General features: G+C 52.1%; 1 protein-coding gene across 1 annotated transcript in view; it reads left to right on the top strand.

Annotated features, from left to right (window-relative positions):
• DCPS (decapping enzyme, scavenger) overlaps positions 1-25,250 on the top strand; it is a 37,945-nt gene extending 12,695 nt beyond the window's left edge. The window contains exons 3-6 of the mRNA XM_029956985.1: positions 12,269-12,414; positions 17,935-18,048; positions 22,510-22,620; positions 24,827-25,250. Coding sequence (XP_029812845.1) covers positions 12,269-12,414; positions 17,935-18,048; positions 22,510-22,620; positions 24,827-25,093 — 638 coding nt within the window. The 3' untranslated portion in view covers positions 25,094-25,250. The remainder of the gene's footprint in view (positions 1-12,268; positions 12,415-17,934; positions 18,049-22,509; positions 22,621-24,826) is intronic.
• The last annotated feature ends 227 nt before the right edge of the window (positions 25,251-25,477 follow it).

Raw genomic sequence — 25,477 nt, 5'->3', positions numbered from 1 at the left:
ATTAGCTGGGCTTTGAAATGGGGCACGGGAAAAAGAGTCTCTTTGACTTCGTCACTTGAGGCCACCTAACAATGGCAGATTTCCACCTACTTTTCTCTCTGGGTGCTTTAGAGCTTGTGATACCAGCAGGCCAAGCCCCGTCTGAGGCTTGGAGGGACAGTAGGATAACAACTTTCCATTTCAAGTAGAAAGGCTTCTAACACCTGGGTAAAATTAAAAAAAAAAAAATTTTTTTTAATGTTTAGTTACTTTTGAGAGAGAGACAGAGCACACACTGGGGAGGGGCAGAGAGAGAGGGAGACACAGAATCCAAAGCAGGCTTCAGGCTCTGAGCTGTCAGCACAGAGCCTGATGTGGGGCTTGAACTCATGAACCGTGAGATCATGACCTCAGCCGAAGTTGGAGAGTTAACTGAGCACTCAGTGCCCCAACGTGGGTAAAATTCTTGACCCAGATTCTGGGTTCTCCCTTTCTCTTGGCAGTCTAATTGGCTCATTCTCTTTTCCCCCACCGTCCCCCCCTTCCAGCTCAGGGAACCCTTGCACACTGCCTCCTGTGTGCCCCCATCTCCTCCCTTCAACAGAGAGCGGAGGCCCTCTCCTCTGTTCGGTTCTCCATTTAGAGTCCTGGCTTCCACAAAGCCGAGAGAAGCCACTGCATTCAGAAGTGAGTAGAAGTGACTGGATCCTGAGTTACCAAGACGCTCTGGTAACTGGTGTCCTCCTTCTCTCTCCCCCAGATGGGGCAAGTTCTCAAGACTCTGGCAGTCTTGAGGCTCAAGTCAGCAGAAAAGTCAGCTTACTCAGGACCAGTGGCCGAAGGTGGATTGCCCGCAGGATAGCTGGTTCCACTTCGTTGCCTGGCTCCAGCTGTGGCTGCCAGCTTGCGGCAGCCTGGTTCCACCGTCCTCTTCTGATCCGCGCTTCTCGGAGAGTGATGGCCTAGAATTCTGGTAGTCTGCACCCCTCTCGGGGGATGTACGCTGTGCTTTTGACCTTCTCCCTTCCCACTACCACACACATTGTGGCAGCGTCCATTGACGCTGCCCTGAGACTGGGTGCCTGTGCTCCTCCCAGAGTGAATAAGGAAATGCCTTTAGACAGGAAGTTGAGAGAGGGGCCGTGTTTTAGAACACCGATGTGTTCGGTCCAGTAGCTTTTGCAGTCTGATCTGCTTATCCCCAGAATAGTTTCTTCCTGTGTGTGAGGACGTGGGGGGTCTCACAGCCCTAATGGTGGGACTGTCCGTCAGTGGCTCCATTATCTCATTTGATACCAGTTCTCAGTCCTTCTCTTCAAATGGAACTTTGTGGAATGCGGTAAGCCCGTGGCCATCCTGTAGCAGCATTTCTCATTCCTAAAGGACCATCTCTGATACCTCAGGCAGCCTAGGAACCGCATTCAGAGTTCCTGAATTTGCTTGTGGCCCATCACCCAGTCATACGCCCCTTCTGGCCCTCAGAGACCTGAGGAGAACGAGGGAAGGAGCCTGTGACATCCGGGGCCTGGCTGAAATCAGCATCTGCCTCTGCCCTGCTTCTAATAGCATCTCTGCTTTCGTTGAGACAGGTCATTAGTGGCTTGAAAGTTCGCTGTGGAGTGAGCAGAGCTGCCCACAGGACCCTGACCAGAGCCTTCACCTCCATTTATTTTTAACCTGGGGGTCTCTTCAGGCCTCCCCTTGAGTACTTGCAGCGTGCCTGCTGTGCGGGACAGTGACCGCCCCCTCTCCGGCCTCCTGCCTGCACTGTCTGGTCACCTCAGGGGAGATCCGCAAGGGGAGGGAAGACAAGTCCTCGGGAGACCCTGCAACCTCGCCCCCTTACCAGCCTTTCCATCAGGGTCTCTGCTGGAGTGCCCCGCCAGTTTTGGTCATCTGCCCTGTCCCCTGGGTGGCTTCACCTGGGCCCCCCATGGAAGGGGAGTTGGGGGTGGGTGTCACACACAGATCCTGCTTTGCTGTTGCTTCTCCTCATGCTCCCCTGAGCCGGCACATCTGGGTCAAATAAGTTAAAACTGGCTCATCATAATGAAAGGAGAGCAAAAGCCACAGAATCATAGGAATGACCTCATCGCGTAGAAGTCATCGGCAACGGCTGGAAAGCAGTCTTGTTTGAACATGTGTATGGGAAGGAGAGCAGACTGTCTGTGGTTTGCATTTTCATGTTTCATGTGCAGCAGCGTTTTCCCGGGGATTTGGCTAAGCCAGCTTTGGCAGAGAGAGAGAAAGGCAGCTGCTCTTTTCCTCTCCGTAGCCCTGCCTCCACCTCTGAAGGCAGTTGGGCTTTCATGTCTGGGCAGAGGACGGGGGTGGGTTTATTTGCTGGAGGAGGCCTTTCGGGACACTCTTAAGGGTCTTATCGGGCAGCACAGAGCTGTCCTAGCAGGGGCACAGCGACCTGCCCGCCTGAGCTGCAGGGGGGAAGCCTGAGCTGCAGGGGGGAAGGAACGTGTGTGTGTGGGGGGGGGCTGTCTATCTGGGATGTGTTGGTGCGACCCTTCCTGCTGCCAGAACGACCCTTCCTGCTGCCAGAACTTCGCTGCTGCCCCAAGCCCCTGCGGTGTCACCACGAGGCCCCTTGCCTGGGACCACCCCCTCCCCACCCCCGCAGGCCTCCTTCCCTGCCAGCCAGTGCCGTCATCTGTGGTGGGGAGCAGCTGGGGGTGACGCGACCCACACAAGCTGAAACAGCCGTTGTCCCCTGGTGCAAGCCAGGTATCTTTGATCCCTCCGTGTGCCCCACCAGAGCCCGCTCCGGCCGGGCATCTGGCCACGGTGGACCCTGGCCATCAGTACCTCCTGAGTACCTCCTCGTGCCCCTTGTGCCCCTGCCCCACTCCCTCCCCAGGAAACGTGACAGACACCAGTGTTGCTCTTGGTCCCATGCATTGCGATGCGTTTCAGATTGCCCAGTCTGCAGCCCCAATCTCTCTGGCACCTTCTTATGCCCTTTGGTTTGGCTGACAGCTGTTTACATGTCTTTGAGAGGGGCTGGAACTGTGTCTCTCCTATCTGATAGGGCTGCTCCTAGGAGAACACGGCGGTAGTACAGGCTGCTCAGGGAAAGGTCTGAAAAAGAATGGCCCCCTGCCACCAGGAAGGCAGTATAGCACAGAGGAACCCGACTGCTTGGGTTCACGTCTCAGCTCCACACCTTCTTAACAGTGTGGCCTTGGGCAAATCACTTAACCTCTCTGGGGCTTATTTAAGGAGTGGCTTATTTTTCAGTTTTTAATGTATTTGTTACATAAGTGATCCACATTTGTTTTAGATAAGGTAATAAATGCCCCCCCAATTAATTTTAAAAACTATTAGCATATATAATTCCACCACCCAGTGGTAACCTTTCCACATCTTGGAATACGTCCTGAAAGTCAGATTTTTTTTCTCTGTGTGCTTATGTGTATGCAGTTGTGCATGCACACATTTTTTAAAAAGTAAAATGGCATAATTTATATTCTGTTCTATAACTGCATCGTGAGGGCCTAATACGTATCAGGTGCTGCTTTAGGCACTGCACACACAGTATATAACACAACGTCTGTGCTCTCAGGGAGCTTACTTCCAGTTGGAGGAGATGAACCATAAATAAACAAATAGGTCAAGTGGTAACAAACAGCTAGGAAGATAAAGAAAGCATCATACAGTGTTATGACAGTATTATTGACTATGTCCTTGATGCCGTACCTTTCCTCTTCGTGACTTTTTTTTATGACTAAAACAAACTTTCGGTGTTTTTGTTCATTTGTTTTCTTTTTAGATTCTACATGAAAATAAAATTGTATGGTATTTGTTCTTCTGTAACTGACTTATTTCACTCTAGGTCCATCCATGTTGTCACAAATATCAAGATTTCATTTTTTGTGTCTAGGTAATATTCCAGGGTATGTATATATGTATATATATGTATGTACATATTTCCTTGGGTAAATACCCTGTAGTGGAATTACTGGATCACATGATATGGTGACAGGTGGTGACTACACTTATCTTGGGGAGCGCTGAGTAATGTATAGAATTGTCAAATTTGATATATTGTACACCTAAAACTCACATTGTACATCACATATACTTTACAAATACACTTTGAAAATAAAGCATTATGGGGGTGCCTGGATGGCTCAGTCAGCTAATCATATGTCTTCGGCTCAGGTCATGATCTCAGGGTTCGTGGGCTCAATCCCCGCATCAGGCTCTCAGCACAGAGCCTGCTTCAGATTCTCTGTCTCTCTGCCTCTCTTCTGTTCCCTCTCTCTCAAGAATAAACATTAAAAAAAAATAAATATCAGGTCATGATCTCGTGGTTTGTGAGTTCAAGCTCCAAATCGGGCTTGCTTCTGTCTGTGCAGAGCCTACTTCAGATTCTCTGTTCTTCTCTCTTTGTCCCTCCCCCGCTTCTGTTGTCTCAAAAATAAATTAAAAAGCATTTAAAAATAATTAAAAATAAAGAAAACATTATGGGGTGCCTCAGAGGCTCAATCAGGTAAGCATCTGACTCTTGATGTTGGTTCAGGTCATGATTTCAACACTGTGAGATCCAGCCCCACGTGGGGCTCCACAGCATGGAGACTGCTTAAGATTCTCTCTATTTCTCTCTATTCCTCCCCACACCCCACCCACACACAAATAAAAAATAAAGCATTATAAGGGAGACAGTAGGACAGGGACATGGGCTTCCAGTTAAAAGAGGGCATTTTGCCCACCTGTTTCTTCTAAAACCCTCACTAAAAATGACATTAAAGAAATTGCCTTACAAAAAATTATCCTGCAGCAACTAGAGAAGGAAGAGGAGACAAACCTAGGAGGTGACTGGAGGACTGACAGGAGGAGTGACTGACTTCACGGAGGTACGGATGTGCGAGAGGGAAACCTGAGCCAGCAGGTCCCACAAATCCTGTCCCACCTCACACAGCTGGTAACAGCTCCTCCCAGAGACCCAGCACCTACAGAGATTCAAACAAGGTCTGGAGATTCTAGGCGCAGCTGAGGGGAGCTCGGCGTCCTGAAATGTAGAGGCTTAAGTGCAAGCTTACATATTCAGTGTTAGTGCCCTCTCTGCCTGCCTGCCAGCTGCTTCTCCTTCCTTGTCACTCAGAATGCTGTCAGACAGGCTTACAGCTCCGTGTATGAGATTGGAAGAGTCACGCGTGGAGGAGCTGACCAGCCCAAGAGAGAAGACAAACTCTCCGGTTCTGTATTGCAGGAGCATAGCCTGATCATCCTAAAATGAAGCTCCAAGTGAGCACCCCTATGTCCACAGAGCTTCCCATCAGCTCTTTAGTGCTCTGCCCTCCGATGTGAGTGAGTGGGCAGCTAAGGGTGACCAGACTTGAGTAAAGTGTCAGTTGAAAAAGAAGGAAAAGAAAAGAACTTGGAAGAAACAGAAACTATGCTGGGAGAAGAAATTTGCAAAAACTATCATTAACATCCGAGACAAATGGTATATCAAAGGTGTAACAAGATACCCATCAACAAGTTTTTTAAGAAGCTCTTGGGAATTAGGTACAGAGTAGAACTGAAAAATTGAATAGAAGAAGTTAAAGAAAACTTCCTTAAAAGTAGAGCAGTAGGACAGACACAGAAAATGGGAGTGAGAAGAAAAGTGGAAGATGGATATAAAAAGCCAGATATCCAGATAGGTTCCAGAAAGACAAGGTGGGGAAATTGGGGGAGAAAATAATCAAAGAAATAAGATCGTTTTCCAGGACTGAAGAATGGGATTTTTGAGGTTGAAAGGTCCCAGCATTTACCCAGATCAGGCAATGAATAGAAACCACTCAGACCCGTCAACATGGTTGGGACATTGATGGCAACAGGATAACGGGTCAGCACAAAGGTGTGGGGATCAGAAAGACCTCAGACTTATCAACAGCAGCATTGCAATCTAGAAAATCGCAGAGCTTTCGTATTTTGAGGGTCATTGCTTTGCATCATAGGATTCCTTTGCCAACCTCTTAAGTAGAATAAAGACATTTTCAGATGTTCCAAGTCTCTAAATGTATCTTACTTGTCCCATAGCTCTGAAAGCAACTTGACTTTGTGCCTTAGTGTTGTGGTCCTTAATGTGTGGTCCTGGAACCAGGTCTAGTGGCAGCAGCTGCACCTGGCAACTTCTTTTTTTTCTTTTTTTAGTTTTTTTTTTAACATTTATTTATTTTTGAGAGAGACCTAGAATGTGAGTGGGGGAGGGGCAGAGAGAGAGAGAGAGAGAGAGAGAGAGAGAGAGAGAGAGAGAGAGGGAGGGAGGGAGACACAGAATCAGAAACAGGCTCCAGGCTCTGAGCTGTCAGCACAGAGCCCGACATGGGGCTCGAACCCATGAACTGTGAGATCATGACCTGAGCTGAAGTTGGGCGCTTAACTGACTGAGCCACCCAAGTGCCCCTACACCTGGCAACGTCTTAAAATGGCATATGGATGGGCCCCACCCCAGATGTCCTCAGTCAGGTGGTTCTGAGGCACAGTGAAGTTTGGGAACCACTGCTTTAGTAAAATAAAGATGCAAATAGGAATGAGGAAGATAGTGGATCTAGGAAGCAAAGCGTCCAGCATCAGAGAGAGGGGGAGGTGGCCACAGGACGGTGGTGCATCGAGTTCCCAGGGCATAGCTCTGCACAGACACCTGCTGGAGTGGGTCAGAGGCTCCGGGAGCACACAGTCCTTGTATTCCTCTGAGTTTTAACATTAAGAGATTTATATAGAGGTGCCTGGGTGGCTCAGTCAGTTAAGTGTCCGACTCTTGATTTCGGCTCAGGTCATGATCTCACAGTTTGTGAGATGGAGCTCCACGTCAGACTCTACGTGCTGATGGTGCAGAGCCTCCTTGGGAGTCTCTTTCCCCCCATCCCTCCCAAACTTAAACAAAAAACAAAAGAGATTTATATAAACGGAAGTGGATGTGGGGATGAATTAGTGACAAGTTAATAGAAAAGTGAGCAAATAAAAGAGTAATGACTAACCCCAAATCACCAAACTTGTGCTGAAGAGGAAAACTAGTTGTGCTGTTCAGCAGCGAACAGCATTTACATTATCATGGTAGTGTTAACACTGAATTCTGACTTCTCCAAAATTGTAATAGAGTTGAATTGTGAGATTAGGGGGTAAGAGAGAAAAGCTATCACACACGTTTGATAGCTGGTAAAAAATAAAAGCTAAATCCTTACCTATGTAATGGGAAGTTAATAAGTAATAGTAAAAGTGAAAAGTCAGGGGGGAACAAGATAGAAAAATATCTGTAATTAAAACTGTGGAAGTACACAAGCAAAGAAACGGCAAGAAGAATTGAAAGTAGTGTGTGGGGAAAAGCAGGAAACTTCAAACTTCATGTGACTAACCTATGGGGCAGCACGCCTTGAATTAAAAATAAAAGCCAAGTTTGAAAAAGCACAATAGGTGGGGAGGTTTCATAAGGAGTATCAGGGAAGTCCTCTTAATATATAATTGTCCCTTGAACAGTACAGGAATTAGGGGGACTGATCCCCCATGCAGCTGAAAATCCACCGCCCTCTAAATTAACTCCCAGCTAAAACACCCCCAAAGCTTAACGCCACCCCCCCCAAACTTACCCCCCCCCATGCAGCTGAAAATCCACACAGAACTTTGAACCCTTCCCAAACTTAATAACCTGCTGTTGACCGGAAGCCTTGCAGAGAATACAAGCAGTCAATGAACACATACTTTGTGTGTTGTATGTATTCTGTACTGTGTTCTTACACTGAAGTCAGCTAGAGGAAAGGAAATGGTGTTAAAACTTTAAGGGAGATAATACATTTATAATACTCTTACTGTGTTTATCAAAACAAATTGTTCAGTGAACCCATGCATTCCAAACCTGCGTCAGGGGTCAGCTGTGTTGCAAACATTATGGAAAGCTGGGTTTGAAATTGTTACAGGCTGTTTTAAGAATACCAGGAGGAGGGCAGGATTGATGGGGGCGGGGGGGGGGGTTCCCTTGTTGTTTCTCTAGCCACAGGGAGAAGTTGGGTGGGGAGGTACCCGAGACTGCTCGCCCTGGGCAGTCAGTTTGCTAAGTGGAGTTTGGCAGAGGGCACCAGGATGGTGGTCAAGCCTCATTTGCTGACCTACTTCTTATTTTGGAAAAAAAAATTCAACCCTACAGAAAAGTCATAAGAATAGTGCAAAGAACCCCCTTGTAAAAGCCCTATCGTTAACATTTTGCCACATTTGCCTTTTCTCTCTCTGCATATACATGTGTGATGTTTTGCTTGCTTTTGTTATTACTGAAAATAGCAGTTGCAGACATTGTAACCCTTCCTTGCTAAACACGTCAGTGTATATTTCCTAGGAACAAGAGTAAAGTGGTCAATTTTCGGAAATCTCACATTTATACCAAGCTAGTTTGCAATGCAGATGCCGTTATTACAGCTTGTACCATCTTTCTAGCAGGACCCCTCCTCCCTCATCCAGGATCCAGTCTGGTCTCTAGTGTCCTTTAATCTGGAACAGCCTTTCTGCCTTCCTATATTTTCCCTTTGACCTTTTTGAAGAGTTATCAAGCCACTTGTTTTGTAGAATGTCCCTGGTTTGGGGTTGGCTAATTTTTCCTCATGATCCAATTCAGACCATGCATTTTTGGCCAGAATACCGTGGCACATCCCTCGAGAGGCATCTGATGGCAGTGTGTCCCATTAGGAGTGACGGAAACTCTGAGCACCTGGTCTCTTTGTAAGTAGTCTATGGGAAGATATTTTGAGGCTGTGTGCGGACATCCTGTTCCTCGACATATTTTCACTTGGTGCTTTGAGCATTTATTGGGCATTGACACTTGACCAAAATCCTCATGAAGTTCACTTGCAGGTCAACATCTTGATTTGGCATTTAGGTAGACACCAGCGTTTACTTTTGCCTGCCAATGCAAAACTTAGCATTGAGAAATATTGATTTTTATCAGAGAAATTTTATTCTGTTTGGTTCAAAAATGCCCTTCCTGGGGTGAAAGCCTAAAAGGCCAGATTCATTTATTTATTTGTTCAGTAAGTATTCGTTGAGTGTCTACTGAAAGCCACGTGCTATTCCTGGTGCTGGGGATAAAATGATTAAAACAATTTTTTTAATGTTTGTTTATTTTTGAGAGAGAGAGACAGCACAAGTGGGGGAGGGGAAGATAGAGAGGGAGACACAGAATGTGAAGCAGGCTTCAGACTCTGAGCTGTCAGCACAAAGCCCAAAACGGGGCTCAAACCCATGAACCGTGAGATCATGACCTGAGCTGACGTCAGCCGCTTAGCTGACTGAGCCACCCAGGTGCCCCTAAAACAGTTTTTAGAGGTAAACAAAAACCCCTAACTTCCTGGAAGGTACATTCTAATAGGAGAATCTGAGACAATAAATCTGTACTATACTGTCAAGTGTTAAGAGTGAGGAAAAAGCAAGCCGGCAAGTGAGACAGACAGGGACGAGGTAAGGGGAGCTCCTTAAGCCAGGCTGTTGGAGAACTCTGACCTTGACTCAGGTGGGAGCATCTGGATAGAGGCCTAGAAATGGGATGTGAGTTAGCAGAAGGTCTATGTGGCCGGGGCAGAGATAGATGGTTGTCAGTGAGGTTGGAGAGAGGGCGCTCTGGCAGCGTGGCCGAGGGCTGCGTAGACGCCGGGAACGGTCCCCCACCCCTGTCACCAGCAGGTGAAGCCGGCCCGCTCCTTCCTCGGGGCTCCTGGTGGGGGCCTGACCGAGTCCAGGACCCTGAGAGTGACTAACTCTGAGGGGGCCCAGCAGTGGGGCTTCTGCATCCACATCCAGGCAGGACGTTCTCAGAAAAGGAAGAAAAATGGAAGGAAGTAAGCAGTTGGAAAATGCCTTTTTCTGTTTGCCTTGCCGCCAAAGGGGAAGGCCGGAGGGGGCTGGCCTGGGGAGCGCCCGCTTCCCAGCACCCTGGGTGGCTCTGGGGCGGCTCTGACAAGCCTTGGCAGATAGAGGTCGCTCGCCAGCCCAGTGGCTTTCTGATCTGGAACAGCCAGGGAGCCCCAGGCTGTGAGCCCGGGACTACGTGGTCCTTGCCAGCAGAGCTGGCTGTTCTCCAATGTGAGTGCGACCTTTGTCTCCAGTGGGGTCCCCCTTAGCGCCCCCCATACCGAGGGAGCTCCGGCCCTCCCAGCTTTTCTCCCCACTGCCCAGCCCAGGCTTCCAAAGTAACAGCAAATACAACAACAGCAAGAGCTAGCCTGTGAGAACACTTCCCTGTGCGGGCGACTTGCTACAGGCATACATCCACTGCTCACTGAGTTCTCCCAACCGCCCTGTCCCCTAGGTCACTCGCGCCAGGTTACACAGCTGCTACGTGCGGAGCCAGGATTCAAACCCAGGCCGCCTGGCGCTAGAGTCTCTGTTCTTCTCTGCTGAGCTACACTTGGATAAGGGATTTCCCTCAAGCATACTGTAAGGGTCAAGGCAATGCCAGTTGGTCTATTTCTGGCAGTTTCTAGTTTCTTGGGATTGAGGTGTTCTTGACCTCTGGCCTTTCACCCAAGGCCAGGGTTTTAGAGGGTTTGGGGAGTGAGGAACTACTTTTGCTGCCACTTGAGGGTTGTGAGGAGGCCTTTGTGCCTCCCTTTCAGGGTCAGATCTAGAGATTCCCAGGAAGTGGGGGGACACAGCACCCCCACTGGTCCAGATGACATGTTTGTTTAATGTTGACGAGAACCCTGAGGGGCAGATGTTATGACCACTCTACCAGATGAGGAAACTGGAGCTCCCAGAGGTTAAATAACACACCCAAGGTCGGACTGCCAGTAAGGGTCAGGAGGTGGTGTCAGCTCAGGTCCGGAGCCTGTGTCTTTGCGCCGAGCTGCCGTGTCTCCCATGGCAGACGGACTGGTGGCGTACGCTCACCGGAACTTGTGTGCTGGGGCTAGGGCCTCGGGCCATCCCCACTGGGCTGGTGGAGTGATGTGTGGCCATCAGGCCGGTGTTGGAAGAGCACCAGCTTCAGGGTAAGGAAACTTCCGCGCAGTGCTGCCTCTGCCACATCTCAAGGCAGAAGTCCCGACTCCTATGAACCCTTTCACTCAGCTGTGTGACGAGGATTCAAATCACGTCCATCCTCAGACCACGGACAGAAGTACAGGTGGGAGGTTCTGAGCTGGGCCTGCAGGTGTGTGGGGGAGTGCAGGATTTCTGGAGTTTTAAAGTGTGCCTGCCGGGCTTTCCTCAGGTTTTCCTGGGCGAGCACTCTGCATTGAGAGTCAGGGAGTCGGGGAGGACATGGGTCTTTTGAGAAACGTCCCGACTGATTTTAGAACACCATTTTCCTTTCCTGCCCTTAAGATCTATGTGGAAGCACTTCGTATAAACGATAACAGTTGTAGCAGATGTTATTAGAAGTCGGGAAAAGGATTTAACCAAAACCAGGTGGTGTTGGACCGGAACCCTAGCCTAGTGTCTGTTTAGGAAAACTGCAAGATTTCCTACTGATGAAAACAGTGGTTCTCAACGGGGGACAATTTCACCCTTCAGGGGACATTTGACAGTGTCTGGAGACGTTTTTGGTCATCCTAGCTGGAGAGAGGATTTTACTAACATGTTGGCAGCTGCCGGCATCGCACAGGCAGCCCCCGTGTGACAGAGAATTAGCCGTCCACAATGTGGACGATGCCAGCGTTGAGAGAGGCTAATTAAAAATAGCCAGCACTTCTATAGTATTTACTTCGTGTCAGACAATGTCTTAAGTGCTTCACAGGTACTAGCTTGTTTAATCCTCCCCACTCTGTGACATAGGAGCTATTATTATCCTCCGTTGACAGATGAGGAAGTAGGGGCTTGGGAAAGTTAAGTAACTGGACTGGGGTCAGTCAGGGTCCTGAGGAAGGAACAGGCAGAGCCAAAACTTGAATTCAGTCCAGCTCCAGAGTCCGTGACTTTAACCACGGTGCTATGCTCCTCTGCTTTGCATGAGGGAAGGCTACTTAGCTTTAAATCAGATCTTTAGCTTTGGGTCTAGAAAGCCACATACCAAGAAATTTGCTATGTGGCAAGAGTCAGGAACCTTTCATTCAGAGCAGGGAAGGGTGGTGAGGGGCCCAGTGACCCATCATCAGTGAAAACCTGTGACTCCCAGATGCTGCGTGTGATTCACCTCATGAATTTACCGGCATGGGTCCCAGATGCCTATAACCTCTTAGCCTTTGGTCCTTTCACTGGGGAATCAGAGACAGGGTGGGGGTCACCTCTCTGTGCTGGGGACCAGAGTGTGATAGGACTTTGCAGAGAGCATGCCTAACTTTGCGGTCCCGGGCTGTGTTTGTCATTACAGATGTGAAGACAACCGTGGTTTACCCTGCCACAGAGAAGCACCTAGAAAAGTACCTGCGCCAGGACCTCCACCTGGTCCGAGAGACAGGGGCCAATTACAAGAATGTCACCTTGCCCCACCTGGAGTCCCAGAGCCTCAGCATCCAGGTGACTGGCCACCACACCTCACACTGGCCCAGGGGGTGCGGACACAGAGCGCTCCTTGTGGCCAGGGTGTGCCCCTCTCTCTCTCTCTCTCTCTCTCTCTCTCTCTCTTTCTCTCTCTCTCTCTCTCGGGTCTGGCAGGGGCCAGCACGGTTCCACAGGTTTGGGTTAGCGCAGAGAGAGCACCGCGGCACCCTTGCCCTCCTGGGGCTGCCTTACCTCCTTGTGCAGGAGTGAACGCACAGCTATATAAGTAACTGCACAAGATGGGAGAGGGTGAGTGCCACGGAAGAAAGTGAGCAGGGTGAGTTGTTTTATCCAGACTGGCCAGAGAATCGACCTGGGTCCTGGGCGCGCCGCTCTCTGGGGATCTCAGCAGCCCAGGCCTTTGGAGACTGTATCTGCATCAGTGCTGATACCACCTCAGAATGGCTGTTCCCTCAGCCGGGCCTGTGTGAACTGGTCAAGACTGACATCAGTGTAGCCGCCCCACCCCATTCTAGACTCTTACTCCTGGTTCCACTGGTAGCAGACCTGCCTCTGGGAGTCTTCATTCACTCATTCCCCTTACACTCGTTCCCCAGATGGCAGGGTCCTGATGTGCCTTGAAGCTTAGTGCAGGGCCTCGTCTCCCAGGGGCTAATGTGAGGTTTGACAGTGCCTTCAGCCACTAGACCAGATGCAAGGCCATTTAGCTAAGAGATCCAAACTTCTCCATGGGCCAAGGCCCAGTGCCAACCAGAGCCTGTGCCTGTGGTCGGCCCCGAGTGGATGCTCAGCCTTCAGTATGATGGATGAGGTGTTTCCTTGCTCACTCGCTGGCTCTCACCGTCTCTGCCTCTTCGTCATCCACCCTTGTTCTCTTTGAGCGTTTCTCACCCACTCTGCCCAAGATTCAGATCATGGTGGTGGGGGGTAGTCAGACACAGGGCACCCCCATATGTCTCCCAGACCAGAAGAAGGGAGGTCAGTTGTACATGGGAGAGGTAAGGAAAGCGTGGCTGGCAGGCGTGCGGGAGGCCGTGTGGGGCGACAGCCCACTCTCCTCCTGGGGAAGACCCCGCCGGCTGGCAGACCTGGTCCCCCTGTGCCGTGTTTGCACCATGTTCCTCTGGCTCATGCTGAATTGGTTTTGTTTTTTTTCTCCAAGTCCTTGTACTTGCTCCATCTTCTACGAGGAAAGGAGATATGTCTCCATCTTCCTAGACGGCTGCTGCCATTCAGGGTCCTAGAGGGATCTCCTGGAGTACATGTCCTGTGGCACCAGCTGCACAAATATGGGCTCCAAAGGAGGAAGCTCTTAAAGTCCGTGTGGCTTCTATATGTACTCTTAGCCACTGCTGTCTACTTAGAGCCAAATTCTGCTACTACTCAGCCAAGTTCTGTTTCACACAAGTATTCATGTATTGTTTCCTGACTATTTCTAGCAGGTTTACAAAGCACTCAGCTCAGCTGGCAGCAGTCATTTTATTTATTGTGCACCTGCTATGTACCAGACCATGCGCGAGGCTCTGGAGGGTCCCCCAGGTGAACACTTGTAATGCCCCAGAGTCTGGTGGGGAAGACAGACGTGGAGTCTGATTAGCACAATAAAATAGGACAAGTACTCTCCCACGGGTGGTTTGTACCCAGGGTTCAGTGGTGACACAAAGGGGGTGATCAGCTCAGACAGTGGGGGGCTTTACAGAGGAAGGGGTCCTCTAGTTGGGTCTTCAGAGACAGATAGAAGTTTGCCAGGTGGACAAGGCAGAGAAGGGCATTCTAGGCAGAGGGGAGAGCAAGTACAGAGGCACCGAGAGCTGGAGAATTGACAGGACACGGCAGGAGAGGATGGGCAGGGGCCTGCAGCAGGCGTGTGCACCCGTCAGGAGACCAGGAGCTCCCAAACCTGGCTGATGGTCAGGACTGCCTGGGAGAGTTCTCAGAATGCAGAGCATGGGGCCTACTCCTTATCTCCGGAATCAGGACGTTCAGATAGTAAAGCTGGAAAATCTGTATATATTTCTTTTATTTTTGAGAGAGAGAACAAGTGAGGGAGGGGCAGAGAGAAAGAGGGACAAAGGATCTGAAGCGGGCTCTGTGGTGACAGCAGAGAGCCTGATGTGGGGCTTGAACTCATGAACTGTGAGATTATAAACTGAGCCCAAGGCAGATGCTTAACTGACTAAGCCACCCAGGAGCTCCATGGGAAATCTCTATTTTTTTAAATGCTTATTTATTTATTTAGAGAGAGAGCGTGCAGGTAAGCAGGGGAGAGGCAGAGAGAGAGGGAGAGAGGATCCCAAGCAGGCTTCACCCTGTCAGCGCAGAGCCCAACACAGGGCTCAGTACCACGAACCATGGACTCATGACCTGAGCTGAAATCAGGAGTCAGACATTCAACTGAGTCACCCAGGCACCCCAGGAAATCTGTATTTTTTAAAAAATCTGTTTCTAAGGATCGTCATATCAGGATATGAGAACAGTTGCCATAGGCAAGAGGGTCCCCCTAAATGGGTTAGGGAGTTTAAGGGTTCCATGAGATTTAAAGAATTGCTGGAGTTTGGTGAGCATGGAGGGCTCTAAAGGCCAGCGTGGGTCTGGGCCGAGGCCAAGGCCATGGGTGGCTTTAGCAGTGATTTGAGAAGTAGGGCTCAAAGCTGGCAGATTCGAGAGGCCTCAAATTTGAGGTGCTTGTAACTCCTGTAAATAATGCGGTCAGGTGGCTCAGTCAGTTAAGCAGCCAACTTCAGCTCAGGTCATGATCTCATGGTTCATGGGTCCAAGCCCTGTGATGGATTCTGTGCTGACCGCTCAGAGCCTGGAGCCTGCTTCGGATTCTGTGTCTCCCTTTCTTTCTGCCCCTCCCCCATTCATGATCTGTCTCTCTGTCTCAAAATAAATAAATATTTTTAAAAATTTAAAGACAAAATAAAAGAATGCCATCCAACATCTGGATCCCGAGCATTAGAGACCATCAGGCTAAGAGTGTTGGTCTGTGAGTCATCAGGTTGAGGCTCAGTGTCCACGCAGGGTTTGGATTCCCATTCTGTCATCTCAGAGCAGCATGAGGGTCCTGCAGTCTGAACCCATTTCCTTGTCTGGAAAATGCATCTAAGGTCCCAGTGGGGATTAAGAGCGCCATAGCTCACGTCCCCGCTGTCAGTTCCACCACAGGCTGGGAGCCAGGACGGTAGCTGTCATTGTGCACATGCAGGTCCCATTCCGAGGACGGTGTGGGGGAGTGCAGTGCTGAGACCATGGAAGTGCGGGCGGGCGAGGGGTGGGAGAAGACGGGTTAGCAGGGGACCAGCAGAAAAGCAGGAGAGCGAACAGGGAGGAGCATTGCCGGTGTCACCTACTGCAAGAAAGCCATGCCAGGTGCATGCCGGGAGGCAGGGCTGGCTGAGTCCCCTGCCCTTGAGTCTTGATGGCCTCCCTCCCCGTGATGTGCCCCGGCCCCTCTCCCCCAACGGTGGTTTGTGTTAATTCTGTTCCCTGGCCCCCTCTTTTGCTCAGCTGCTCACCTGGGCTGCTCCGCGTGGATTCATGTCACCCCCCCACCCCCACCCTGCTCTCCCAGAGGCCTTCGCCCGTGGCCTGGAACCTGGGCTGTGGGGCCACATTAGGTTGGAATTGGTTGGACTTCCACATGCTTGCTTTTTCCTTATGAAATGAGGACAATGGTGGCACCAACTTGACCGTGTTGTTACAAGCGGCGGTCCCTGAGAGGCCCCGTTCTCAGGGCCCACACGTGGGAGGGCCGCTCACCGCCGCCTGCTCGTGCCCTCGGGGTGCAGCGGTCTCGGGCAGAGCACCTGCTGTCATCACCACGAGGCTGCGGCCCCAATGCCACCTCATGCCAAAACTTTCTGAGCACCTTCCTCTGCCTTTTTGGGGCCTCCTCTGTGCCAGGCGCTGTCAGTCGCTTACACTCCTCACCACACTGTACTATGTAGGTATCGTTAGCCCCCACTCAGAAGGAAACTGAGGCTTACAGAGTACACCACTTACCGAAGGTGTTGGCTACTTGGTGAGGAGGCGGGAGAGGACACCAGAGCCAGCTTGTCCTCTGTCTACTACTACACAGCTTTCCATTCTGAGGGGGCTACTTAGCTGTGGGCAAGAGACCGCCTGGGCCCCAGGGAGGCCTCTTCAGGGCTCTCCACAGACCGTCATCTTTCACCTCCCTCCCCTTTACTTTTGGGGTGCTTTGGGTCACGTTCCGGCTGCCTATTTTTCTCTGAGAGCACATTCCGAGCGAGACTTCCTTCGAGAGAGGAAATGCGTCCGTGGGAGAGTCTCCACACGCTGGGCTTGGCATGGCCGTGGCCCCGGGGCTGCGTGGGGAAGCCGCTGCTGGCTGTGCTCCAGTCTGCTCCCAGGAAGTGGCGGGAAGGCCCCTCTTCTGTAGTGGGCGGGCCACATTGTGACCGACCTGCTGGCCTTGCCAGGGGTCTGGGAACCCCAGATATTCCCAGGCAGGTACCCTCTGCTCTCTCCGTCTCAGATGGGCGCATTTGCCCTTGGCCACACCGGACTCTGGGGGATGAGGCGTGCGGGCTCCAGGCCAGCCCCACTGCCTTCGCGGACACCACTTGTGCCGGAACTTCTGGGAGTGGGCAGAGGAGCCCCCCTGCCGGACTCTCCATCCACCCCCTCAATGAGCCGGGAGGCCCTTCCTGAGCACAAGCCCAGCCGTTGCCCTCTACCCGGCTCTGCAGCAGGCTTCTCACTGAGATTTCAGGCCAGGAGTTGCCTCAGAGCTCTGGGGAGGTGAGGAGAGGAGGTCTGTGGGCCCTCTGAGAACAGGGGCTTTCTTATCTTAACGTCCCTGCAGGCTGGCTTCTTCACAGGGGCCGCCAGGACGCTAATTGTAAAATGACGTCCTCGGGTCCACACGGCACTCAAGGAAGGGTCCTTTGAAGACTGCCAGCAGCTGATAAACGGGTCTGAGAGAGGCTGGAGGCCATGGCTGGACAGGAAAGTTTTGTGTGATTGCTGCCTCTGAGCTGTGCCTACTCTGTTGCCACACAGGGGCCGTGTCAGTGGAAACCACTGTGGCTGCAGGTGGGCAGAGGTGCTAATCCCACCACTGACAAGAGCCCCACCCAGCAGGGCAGGAAACTCACACAATTCATGTGTAGGTTGCTCCAGTCTGCAGAAGGAAGGCCTGCTCTTTCTTTGCCTGTGGTCCTGAATAAAGTGAGGAGGGGCCCATGGAGACCGCTGCTCCTGGGTCCCCAGGGCAGCAGCAGGGTGGATGCACACCAGGCCCATGAGGCCGCAGCAGAACATATATGCGGCCTAAACACAGGACAGACCCAAAGAGCCAGCCCCATCGAGCTGCAGTGGCCCCTATGGGGGTGGCCATCATGGGAGACGGGGACATCTCTTCTGGACCTCCAACAGCAGAATGACTGGGACAAAGCAGCCTGAGTGTAGACCCCCTGAGCCCCTGGAGGGGCCAGAGAGCCTGGTTGGTGGTGTTTCCCCAGGGGCTGTGAGCAGCTACGTGAACCTTCTCTCTCCCCCTCCTTCCAGTGGGTGTACAACATTCTCGAGAAGAAGGCTGAAGCTGACAGGATTGTTTTTGAGAACCCAGATCCCTCTGATGGCTTCATCCTCATCCCTGATCTCAAGTGGAACCAACAGCAGGTAAAAGTTTTCTTGCCGGGGCTCTCTGACCCCCCAGTACTTGCTCAGGGTCATTTGGCCTCCTCAGTCCTGCCCTTCTTTCTCACCTTGGTCTCTCTCTAAGCAGATTTTAACTAACCAACAACAGAAGCCTAGCTGCGCACAAACATTTATACCTTAATGTGTCCACTTAAAGTTCTTCTTGGCTGTCCTCTCGTGCAGGGAGGAAAGAATGGCGTGATGTTTGCGTATAACCACACGGGCCATTCTTTAACCAGCCAAGTGGCTTAGCCGCCACCCTCCCTTTCAGGAGCACCTACAGCCTGAAAGAGGTCTGTTTACATTCTCTCCATGTCCCTGGACACCAGCAGATCCAGGCAGGCCTAAGATCTGCAGCACTGATAGGAAGGAGCCATGGCAGCCAACCCAAAGGGTCCCCTCTACCACCCATTCCAGGGTAGGGGGGGTCCCCTCTGAGTCTAAGAGGGGTCCCCCTGAGACCAAGAAGGGTCCTCCAGTGATCCAGGCTTCCACCTGAGCCTCTCAGCTGTTTCCTGCTCTCCATGCCCCTCACTTCCACCGTCCAAGGCACAGGTTTCCAGTGGAGCTTACCTTCTGTTTCTCTGTAGCCTCCTTTTCTCTTGCTCTTTTCTTCTCCCTTCCTCACTGCCACCCAGCCCCCCACCAAAGCTGTAATGGACAGCCACCTCTTTGGGTAGACTTTTATACCCATGGCATCAGCAGCAGGCAGAGGACCGTGTTGCAGGAAGGACTGCTCCCATCACAGCCTAGAACATGGACCTGCACCAGGCTCAGCCTGTGGGAGGCCAGGGGCCACGGTGAGGCCAAGGAAGCCAGATGCGGGATTGCTGGGTAGGAAGTGGAGGGTAGGTAACCTCTCTCTTCTAGTTCAGATCTCTGAGTCACCCGAGTGTGGGTTTGCCGCGCTGCCCTCAGGCAGACCCTTCTCATCCTGGCTCCTCACACAGAGGCTGCGCTCTGAGAGTCAGTCACCAGCCCATGCACACCTTCCCTCCTGCTGTCTCAGTCATGGCCTTCCTTTGGCTTTTAAACTGGGCTCATCCGCAGTTTACCTGGTTTTGATTTGGTGCTTTCTAGATCTACCATGCCACTCCTTCACTACCCAACAAAGAGGGGCCAAGGGCCTGTGGTTGGGCTAAGGGACAGGCTCTCAGCTCAGAGGTACACAGGCAAGTGAGTGCCAGCTGCCTCTTAAGAGCAGCTCCCGGGAGTTACTGAACGTATCCTGAGGGGTGATAGAGAATCTGAAGGGGTTTTCAGAAGTTGTGGCGCTGAGTAATGATGTGTTCGAGCCAGGTGACCGAAGGAGAGGACTGTCGCCTTGTGGAGTGTTGGAGCGGAGGGAGGCTGCAGGAGTTCCTGCATCCACGGGGAAGCCAGGTGTGGCTCTGGAGTCATCTGGGGAGCTGGGGCAAGGCCACAGAGTATGAGTGCTGGTGGCAGCTTCATGCAGCTCTGCCTACCCCCTGTGTGTCCCCTTGGGCAGCCCCGTGCTTGGAGGCCCCGGCTCACAGACTGGGTCACAAGAGATGGGATGTGAAGTCGAAGGGACTTCTGCTTCACGAGATCTTTGAAGACCAAGGAACTTGTGACTCCTAGGAGGTGGTGGTCTGAGGGCCACGCATGGCCAACAGGAGATTGACTCATGTATCTCCATTCAAGAAGCCCTTGAACACACTTGAGCCCAAGGCGCTGAGAATGGAAATCGATTGTCCTTTTGACCTTGTGCTGGCAGGCATCCTGCTCGCCTGCTGGCAGAACCACCCCTGTCTCTGTTCCCTTTAAGATAGAAAAGTCCTCAGGAACCGCACTGGGCTCCCAGCCACAGAGCTGGGGCCACTTGCCCTTGGGGGTTGTGAATAGGCCAGCTTAAATGTCAGATTTCCCTTAATGGTCATACAGGTGCCATTGTTCTGAACCTTTCTTTAATTAGCACTTGTCTCTTAGTGGTGCCATATTTCATTGTCTCAAATCCCTGGCCTGTGACCAAACACTGAAATCGTCAGCTCCCTTAGAATTTGGCAGTGTGGCCAGCAGACGGGACAGACTGGGCCTAGATTTCTGTTCTTTGTCCTTGTACCAAGTAGGGTTGAGGAGAGAGGGACCTGCTGTGTTTGCCTTAAGGAGCCTTCCTAGCCACCCCGGAATCTCCTTGCCTCCTAAATGCTGGCCCAGGATTAGAGGGACTCTGTCTTTCCATTCACCTATCTGTCCATTCCACATAGATCTATCACATGCCTAGTGTCTGCTAGAGAATCTTGCCTCCCTGGAGCTTAAAATATCCCTTCCTCGATTCTTTTAAGAGATCACTGTATATTCTCTTTTATTTGCTTTTTTTTTTAAGGTCTAGTTTATACACGCATGAGGTAAAAGTGCAAAATAGAATAAATAGTGCAGTGACAGTCCCCTCACCCCACATCCTCCATTTTTGTTCCCTAGAAGGGACTATTTCTCAAAAGAGATTATGTCTTTGTCTCTCCTTTCAGGTGTAATCAGTCTCTGCATGCTGTGTATATAAGGAACCATAGGTATGGGTTTCTATGGACACAACATGCACTTCCCGCTCATAATGTAGGTTCTTTGATCTAAAGTGCTCAGACCAAGAAACTCTTCCTTGAGGTCGCTCCAGAGGTGGAAAGATGGCCCTCCAGCCATTCTCCATCAGGCCCCTTGCCAGGAAGCTGTTCCTTCGATTCTGTTGTCCTGCTGTGTAAAGAGAGATCAGTGGTGTTTGCCTGCCTGAAGTGATCGATGGGCACCTTTAAGGATACCAGTCTGAGACCCTTGCCAGCTCCTTGTCTGGCTTTCTCCAGACCATTTCTCTGGGCCAGGGGCCCTTGGGCTGCCTGCAGAAAATCTGGAGTCATGTCTGCCCACCACAGAGTGGGTTTCTTTCCGTCCCTCACATGGCCTGTGAGCGGACACCCAGCACCAGGTTTCATGCCTCATTCCCTGCCCGTGGGGCAGAGAGGTGTGATTTAATGCCGTGTTTGTGATTTGTCAGCAGCCATCATCTAAAACAAATGCCACTGTTATCTGAGAGGCTGTGACAGTGACGTACAAAAACAGCTGGAGACCCTGACAGGCACGCATACACCCCAAGTTCACACAGTTCTGTTTCTTGCTTCTCCTGGGGCTCTGAGCGAGGGAGAGAGCAGAGCAAATGTCCTGGGCACAGGCCGTGAGAAGGGAGAGTCTGGCCGGGACCTATGGGCAAATCTGAAGCCTAGGTAGGCACAGCTCAGCCACCTGCTTAGCGCTTCCCCCGGGGCTGGTCTGGAGCAGGCCTGAGGCAGAGAGCCCAGATGGTTGGAACTCGAACGGAGGAGAATGTGTGTGGTAGGAAGAGACTGTGTTGGCATCAAGAGGCATGCTTGGCCAGCAGGCACCATATGGAAAACCTGTTTTCAAACTGGGGCCATTGGGATTTGGTCGGGTGACTCAGACTATGTCCCTGAGGGATTTAGCAGCCCACACTGCCCGGCTGAGTGCTGCCAGCTCTCCTCCGCGCCCTGATCCTCAGAGTCCTGGTGTCCGGGGCCTGCCTCACACATGGACATGGTAGTCGTCCAGGGCCAGTTTGGGCAAGCAGGGAGGGTGGGAAGGTTTTCTGGGCAGAAGAAGAGTTAATTTGCTGTTTGGCACAAGATCTTGTTGACTTTAGTTCTTTGCGCTGGAATGACCTCCAGGTTTTCGGCCAGGCGCTGTTTTCAGGAAGGACAGCCGGAAGGGTGGCCTGTGAGCCCTGCACAATAGGGGAAGAGAGAAAAAGGTTAAGCGCTTTGGTGATGCTCATTGCTGAGCTGGCTCCAGGGCTCCTTTCACCTTTCAGATCTTCCTACATCCTTCCCCTGCACTGGACTCCGGACAAATCAAGTTACTGACTCTGCCCCTCACACACTGTATACTTTCTTGTCTCTGAGCCTTTGCTGTCACTGTTTCTTCTACCTGAATGCTCTTCTTCTAAATGCTACCCCTTCTTTAGGACCTGGATCCCTGCCTCTTCTTCCATGAAGCCTGTCAGGATCACAGTAGCTAGACAGTCTTCTCTTCTTCCTCCTGTACTTAAATCACTTTGTAGTAGTTACTCACCTGTATGCTATTAGACTATAAAGTCTTGGAGGGGAAGTTCTTTGAAGCTTCTCCTCCCACCCCCTCGTCAGCACTGTGAGTATATAAATATTCCTATATGATACTCTTTAGCAGAAAGAATAAATGAAAGTTCTATCCTTAGACTGCCCCACTCATCCCAGGCACGTGGAGGCCCCCATTGCCCAGGAATTGGTCCTCCCGTGGGGTCCCCAGGATCGCCTGTGGCCGGTGCTATAGCAGGCCTGGGGGTGGGTGCTTCCCGGCCTCCCTGTGGAGTTCCAGAGTTGGCAGCCTCCCCCGGCTCCATCCCTTGCTAAGCCTGGTTTACCCCTGCCGATCTCTGCCCAGCTAGATGACCTGTACCTGATTGCCATCTGCCACCGCCGGGACATCCGGTCGCTGCGGGACCTTACTCCAGACCACCTGCCGCTGCTCAGGAACATCCTCCAGGAGGGGCAGGTGAGTCACCTCGGCACATCCATGCTGAAGCCCAGACGAATCCTATTCCAATTCCAGTGTGCTCCTGGCCACTTCCCTCACCCTTCCCAGAAGTCTGGCTGTGAAAGGGGCCTGTCTCTGGATGCCAATCCCAGGACCTCAGGAAGCTTATTTGGAGGGACTCACATGGCCCTTGTTCCTGGTCCCGCCCTACCCTTCAGCTCTACTTTCAGCCACCTTTCCTCCCCCTAGGTTTCCCCTGCAGCCCAGGTCACCTGTGTCTGCTCATGACAGCCACACTGCACCAGACGTGTTTCTTGGGAAGATGGGTCCCTGGTGGCCAGAAACAGAATTCTGTAGCCCCCAGCACTCTGGGGTGCTTTGTATTGGGATATTTGTTGAACCACATGAAATTTTTTTTTAATTTTTTAACGTTTATTCATTTTTTTGAACACAAGCAGGGGAGAGGCAGAGAGAAAGGGAGACACAGAATCTGAAGCAGGCTTCAGGCTTTGAGCTGTCAGTACACAGCCTAATATGGGGCTCGAACTCATGAAACGTGAGATCATGACCTGAGCTGAAGTCAGACGCTTAACTGACTGAGCCACCCAGGGACCCCAAAACACATGAAATTAAAGAGGAGCCCTGGGGCCCCTGGGTGGCTCAGTCTGACTTCAGCTCAGGTCATGATCTCCTGGTTCGTGAGTTCGAGTCCCACATCGGGTGAGCTCAAGCCCTGCTTCTCTCTCTCTGTCTCTCTCTCTCTTTCCCCCTCTCTCCCCCTCACTCACTTGCACCCCCCCCTTTTAAATAAATAAATAAACAAATAAAAAGTAAAGAGGCAAGGGAAGGTGGAAGAAGTGAGTCTAGAATCCTGAGTGGTGGTTTTGGTTCTGATGTTCATACCTAACCACAGAGTGACCCAGGCAGGGCTCCTCCCCTCACCTCTCTGGGCCTCGATGTCTGGAAGGGATGCTGCCAAATTCCATTCTGTGAGGTTCTCAGAAACATTCAAAGATGTTCCTGAAACAAGCAAAGATGCGGCCCCTATGCCAGGGCCAGCAGTCACCAGGGTGCCCAGCCGGGAGAGAAGCTTGCCACCTGGCTGCTCCGAGGCTCTCCCGCAGGCCTGGGGGAAGGGTGCTCGTGGGTCTGCTCTCTGCTGACCTCTGGACCCCAGCTGCCTGGCCCTCTGTCTCCCGCCTGCCCACGTCACTCTCTCTTTGGCCACCTGTCTCTTTTTGGAGTAGTTTGCTTCTCTCCAGAAACAGCCTGTGGATGTCAGAGAGCAGTGGTTTCTTTCTCTCCTGGAGGTGCTGGGCCTGCACTTGCACCTGCCCTGCAGCTCAGGCAGCCTCGCCCAGACAGGCCAGCCATATGTATTCCCGCAAGGCCTTTGGGTGCCCTGGCCTTGACCTCACACTGCTGCAGAGATCCCCAGGCGGAGTTCCAAGTCCGAAATGTAATTGTGGGGTGTATTCTGAGCCCACTGAGGCCCTAGTTTTTTTCTCTTCACCTCTGACTTCAGGGATTCACCCACAGTGGAAATCAGTCTCCTGTTAATGCCAAGCCTAGGAGGCTCCGAAGGGGGGTTTGGTAGAGAAAGCCCTAACCCCTGAGCAAGGAGGAGGGTGGCGAGAGGGAGCCAGGGCCAAAGTCCACATTCTCCTCTGCTCCAAGAGTCCAGTGAGACCTTCCTTGGGTCTCCTAGGGCCGCCCTTCCCACATGCCCTCCTCCATCCCGTCTCCTCTGCCTCCTCCCTGTCTCCCTGGTCCTTGACTGCACGCTCTTCTATGCTAAGAGGGCTACAGGCCTCCCTCCCACTTACTGAATGATTGAAGCACGCATCAGTCTTCCAGGGGGAGGATGGTCCCCACGGTCTTGAGCATCTATCTGGGGCCTGTCTCTAGGCACTGGGACTTCCTGGATTCCCAGTCGCGACTGTTTTGGGAGCCTGAGTGTTGTATCCAGGTTGGAGTCCTTCCTAGTGGAGGCCACGGTTCCCTGCATTTGGGGGAAGGAGCCTCCACCTCGTGGCTGTCACCGCTTTTGTTGACTCCCTGGAATGGAAGACAGGGATCTGCTGCAGACCATGGGCAGGGAGCTGTTGGGAGGGTTTGTAAAGATGTCCAGAAGCTCATCGGGGGTCAGGAGCAGAGGAGGGCTCCGGCGTTGGCTCGCGGGCAGCACAGTAACCCCTTTTTCGCCGCTGCCCCTTCTCCTCAGGAGACCATCCTGCAGCGCTACCAGGTGAAGGGGGACCGCCTCCGAGTGTACCTGCACTACCCGCCTTCCTACTACCACCTGCACGTGCACTTCACGGCCCTGGGCTTCGAGGCCCCTGGTGCGGCGGTGGAGCGGGCCCACCTGTTAGCAGAGGTGATCGAGAACCTGGAGTATGACCCGCAGCACTACCAGCGGCGCACCCTCACCTTGGCCCTCAGGGCTGATGACCCCCTGCTCAGGCTCCTCCAGGAGGCCCAACAGAGCTGAGTCTGCCCCGGGGGCTGTCCGGAGAGGAGCACGGATGTGGAGGGTGGGGGCAGGGTGGGGAGGGACGGAGCGATTTTTAGCACCAAGTCAATTTTTAAAAAGTGTATTTTGTACCGGCTTGTTTCTAGTATGTGAATAAAGTATTGGTCTCCTTTGGTGTGGACTGACTTCGGGGCCTGGGGACGCAAGTGTGGGGAGGGCACAATGGGATAAGCAGATCCTGAGAAAAGAGCCAAGTCTGGACGGCGACTTCGGCTGGTCCGGGCTTTCTGCAAACCCCTGCGAGTGCGTCCTTGCTGCCTCTGCATCCGAACCAGACAGTGCCTCGCCCTGGCTTCAGGCCTTGCTCCACCATCACGCCCCTCTTCCTCCTTCCCGTTTTCT

Source organism: Suricata suricatta, chromosome 11 (assembly GCF_006229205.1).
Source record: "Suricata suricatta isolate VVHF042 chromosome 11, meerkat_22Aug2017_6uvM2_HiC, whole genome shotgun sequence".
Taxonomy (NCBI): domain Eukaryota; kingdom Metazoa; phylum Chordata; class Mammalia; order Carnivora; family Herpestidae; genus Suricata; species Suricata suricatta.
This window is presented reverse-complemented; position numbering and strand designations above follow the sequence as displayed.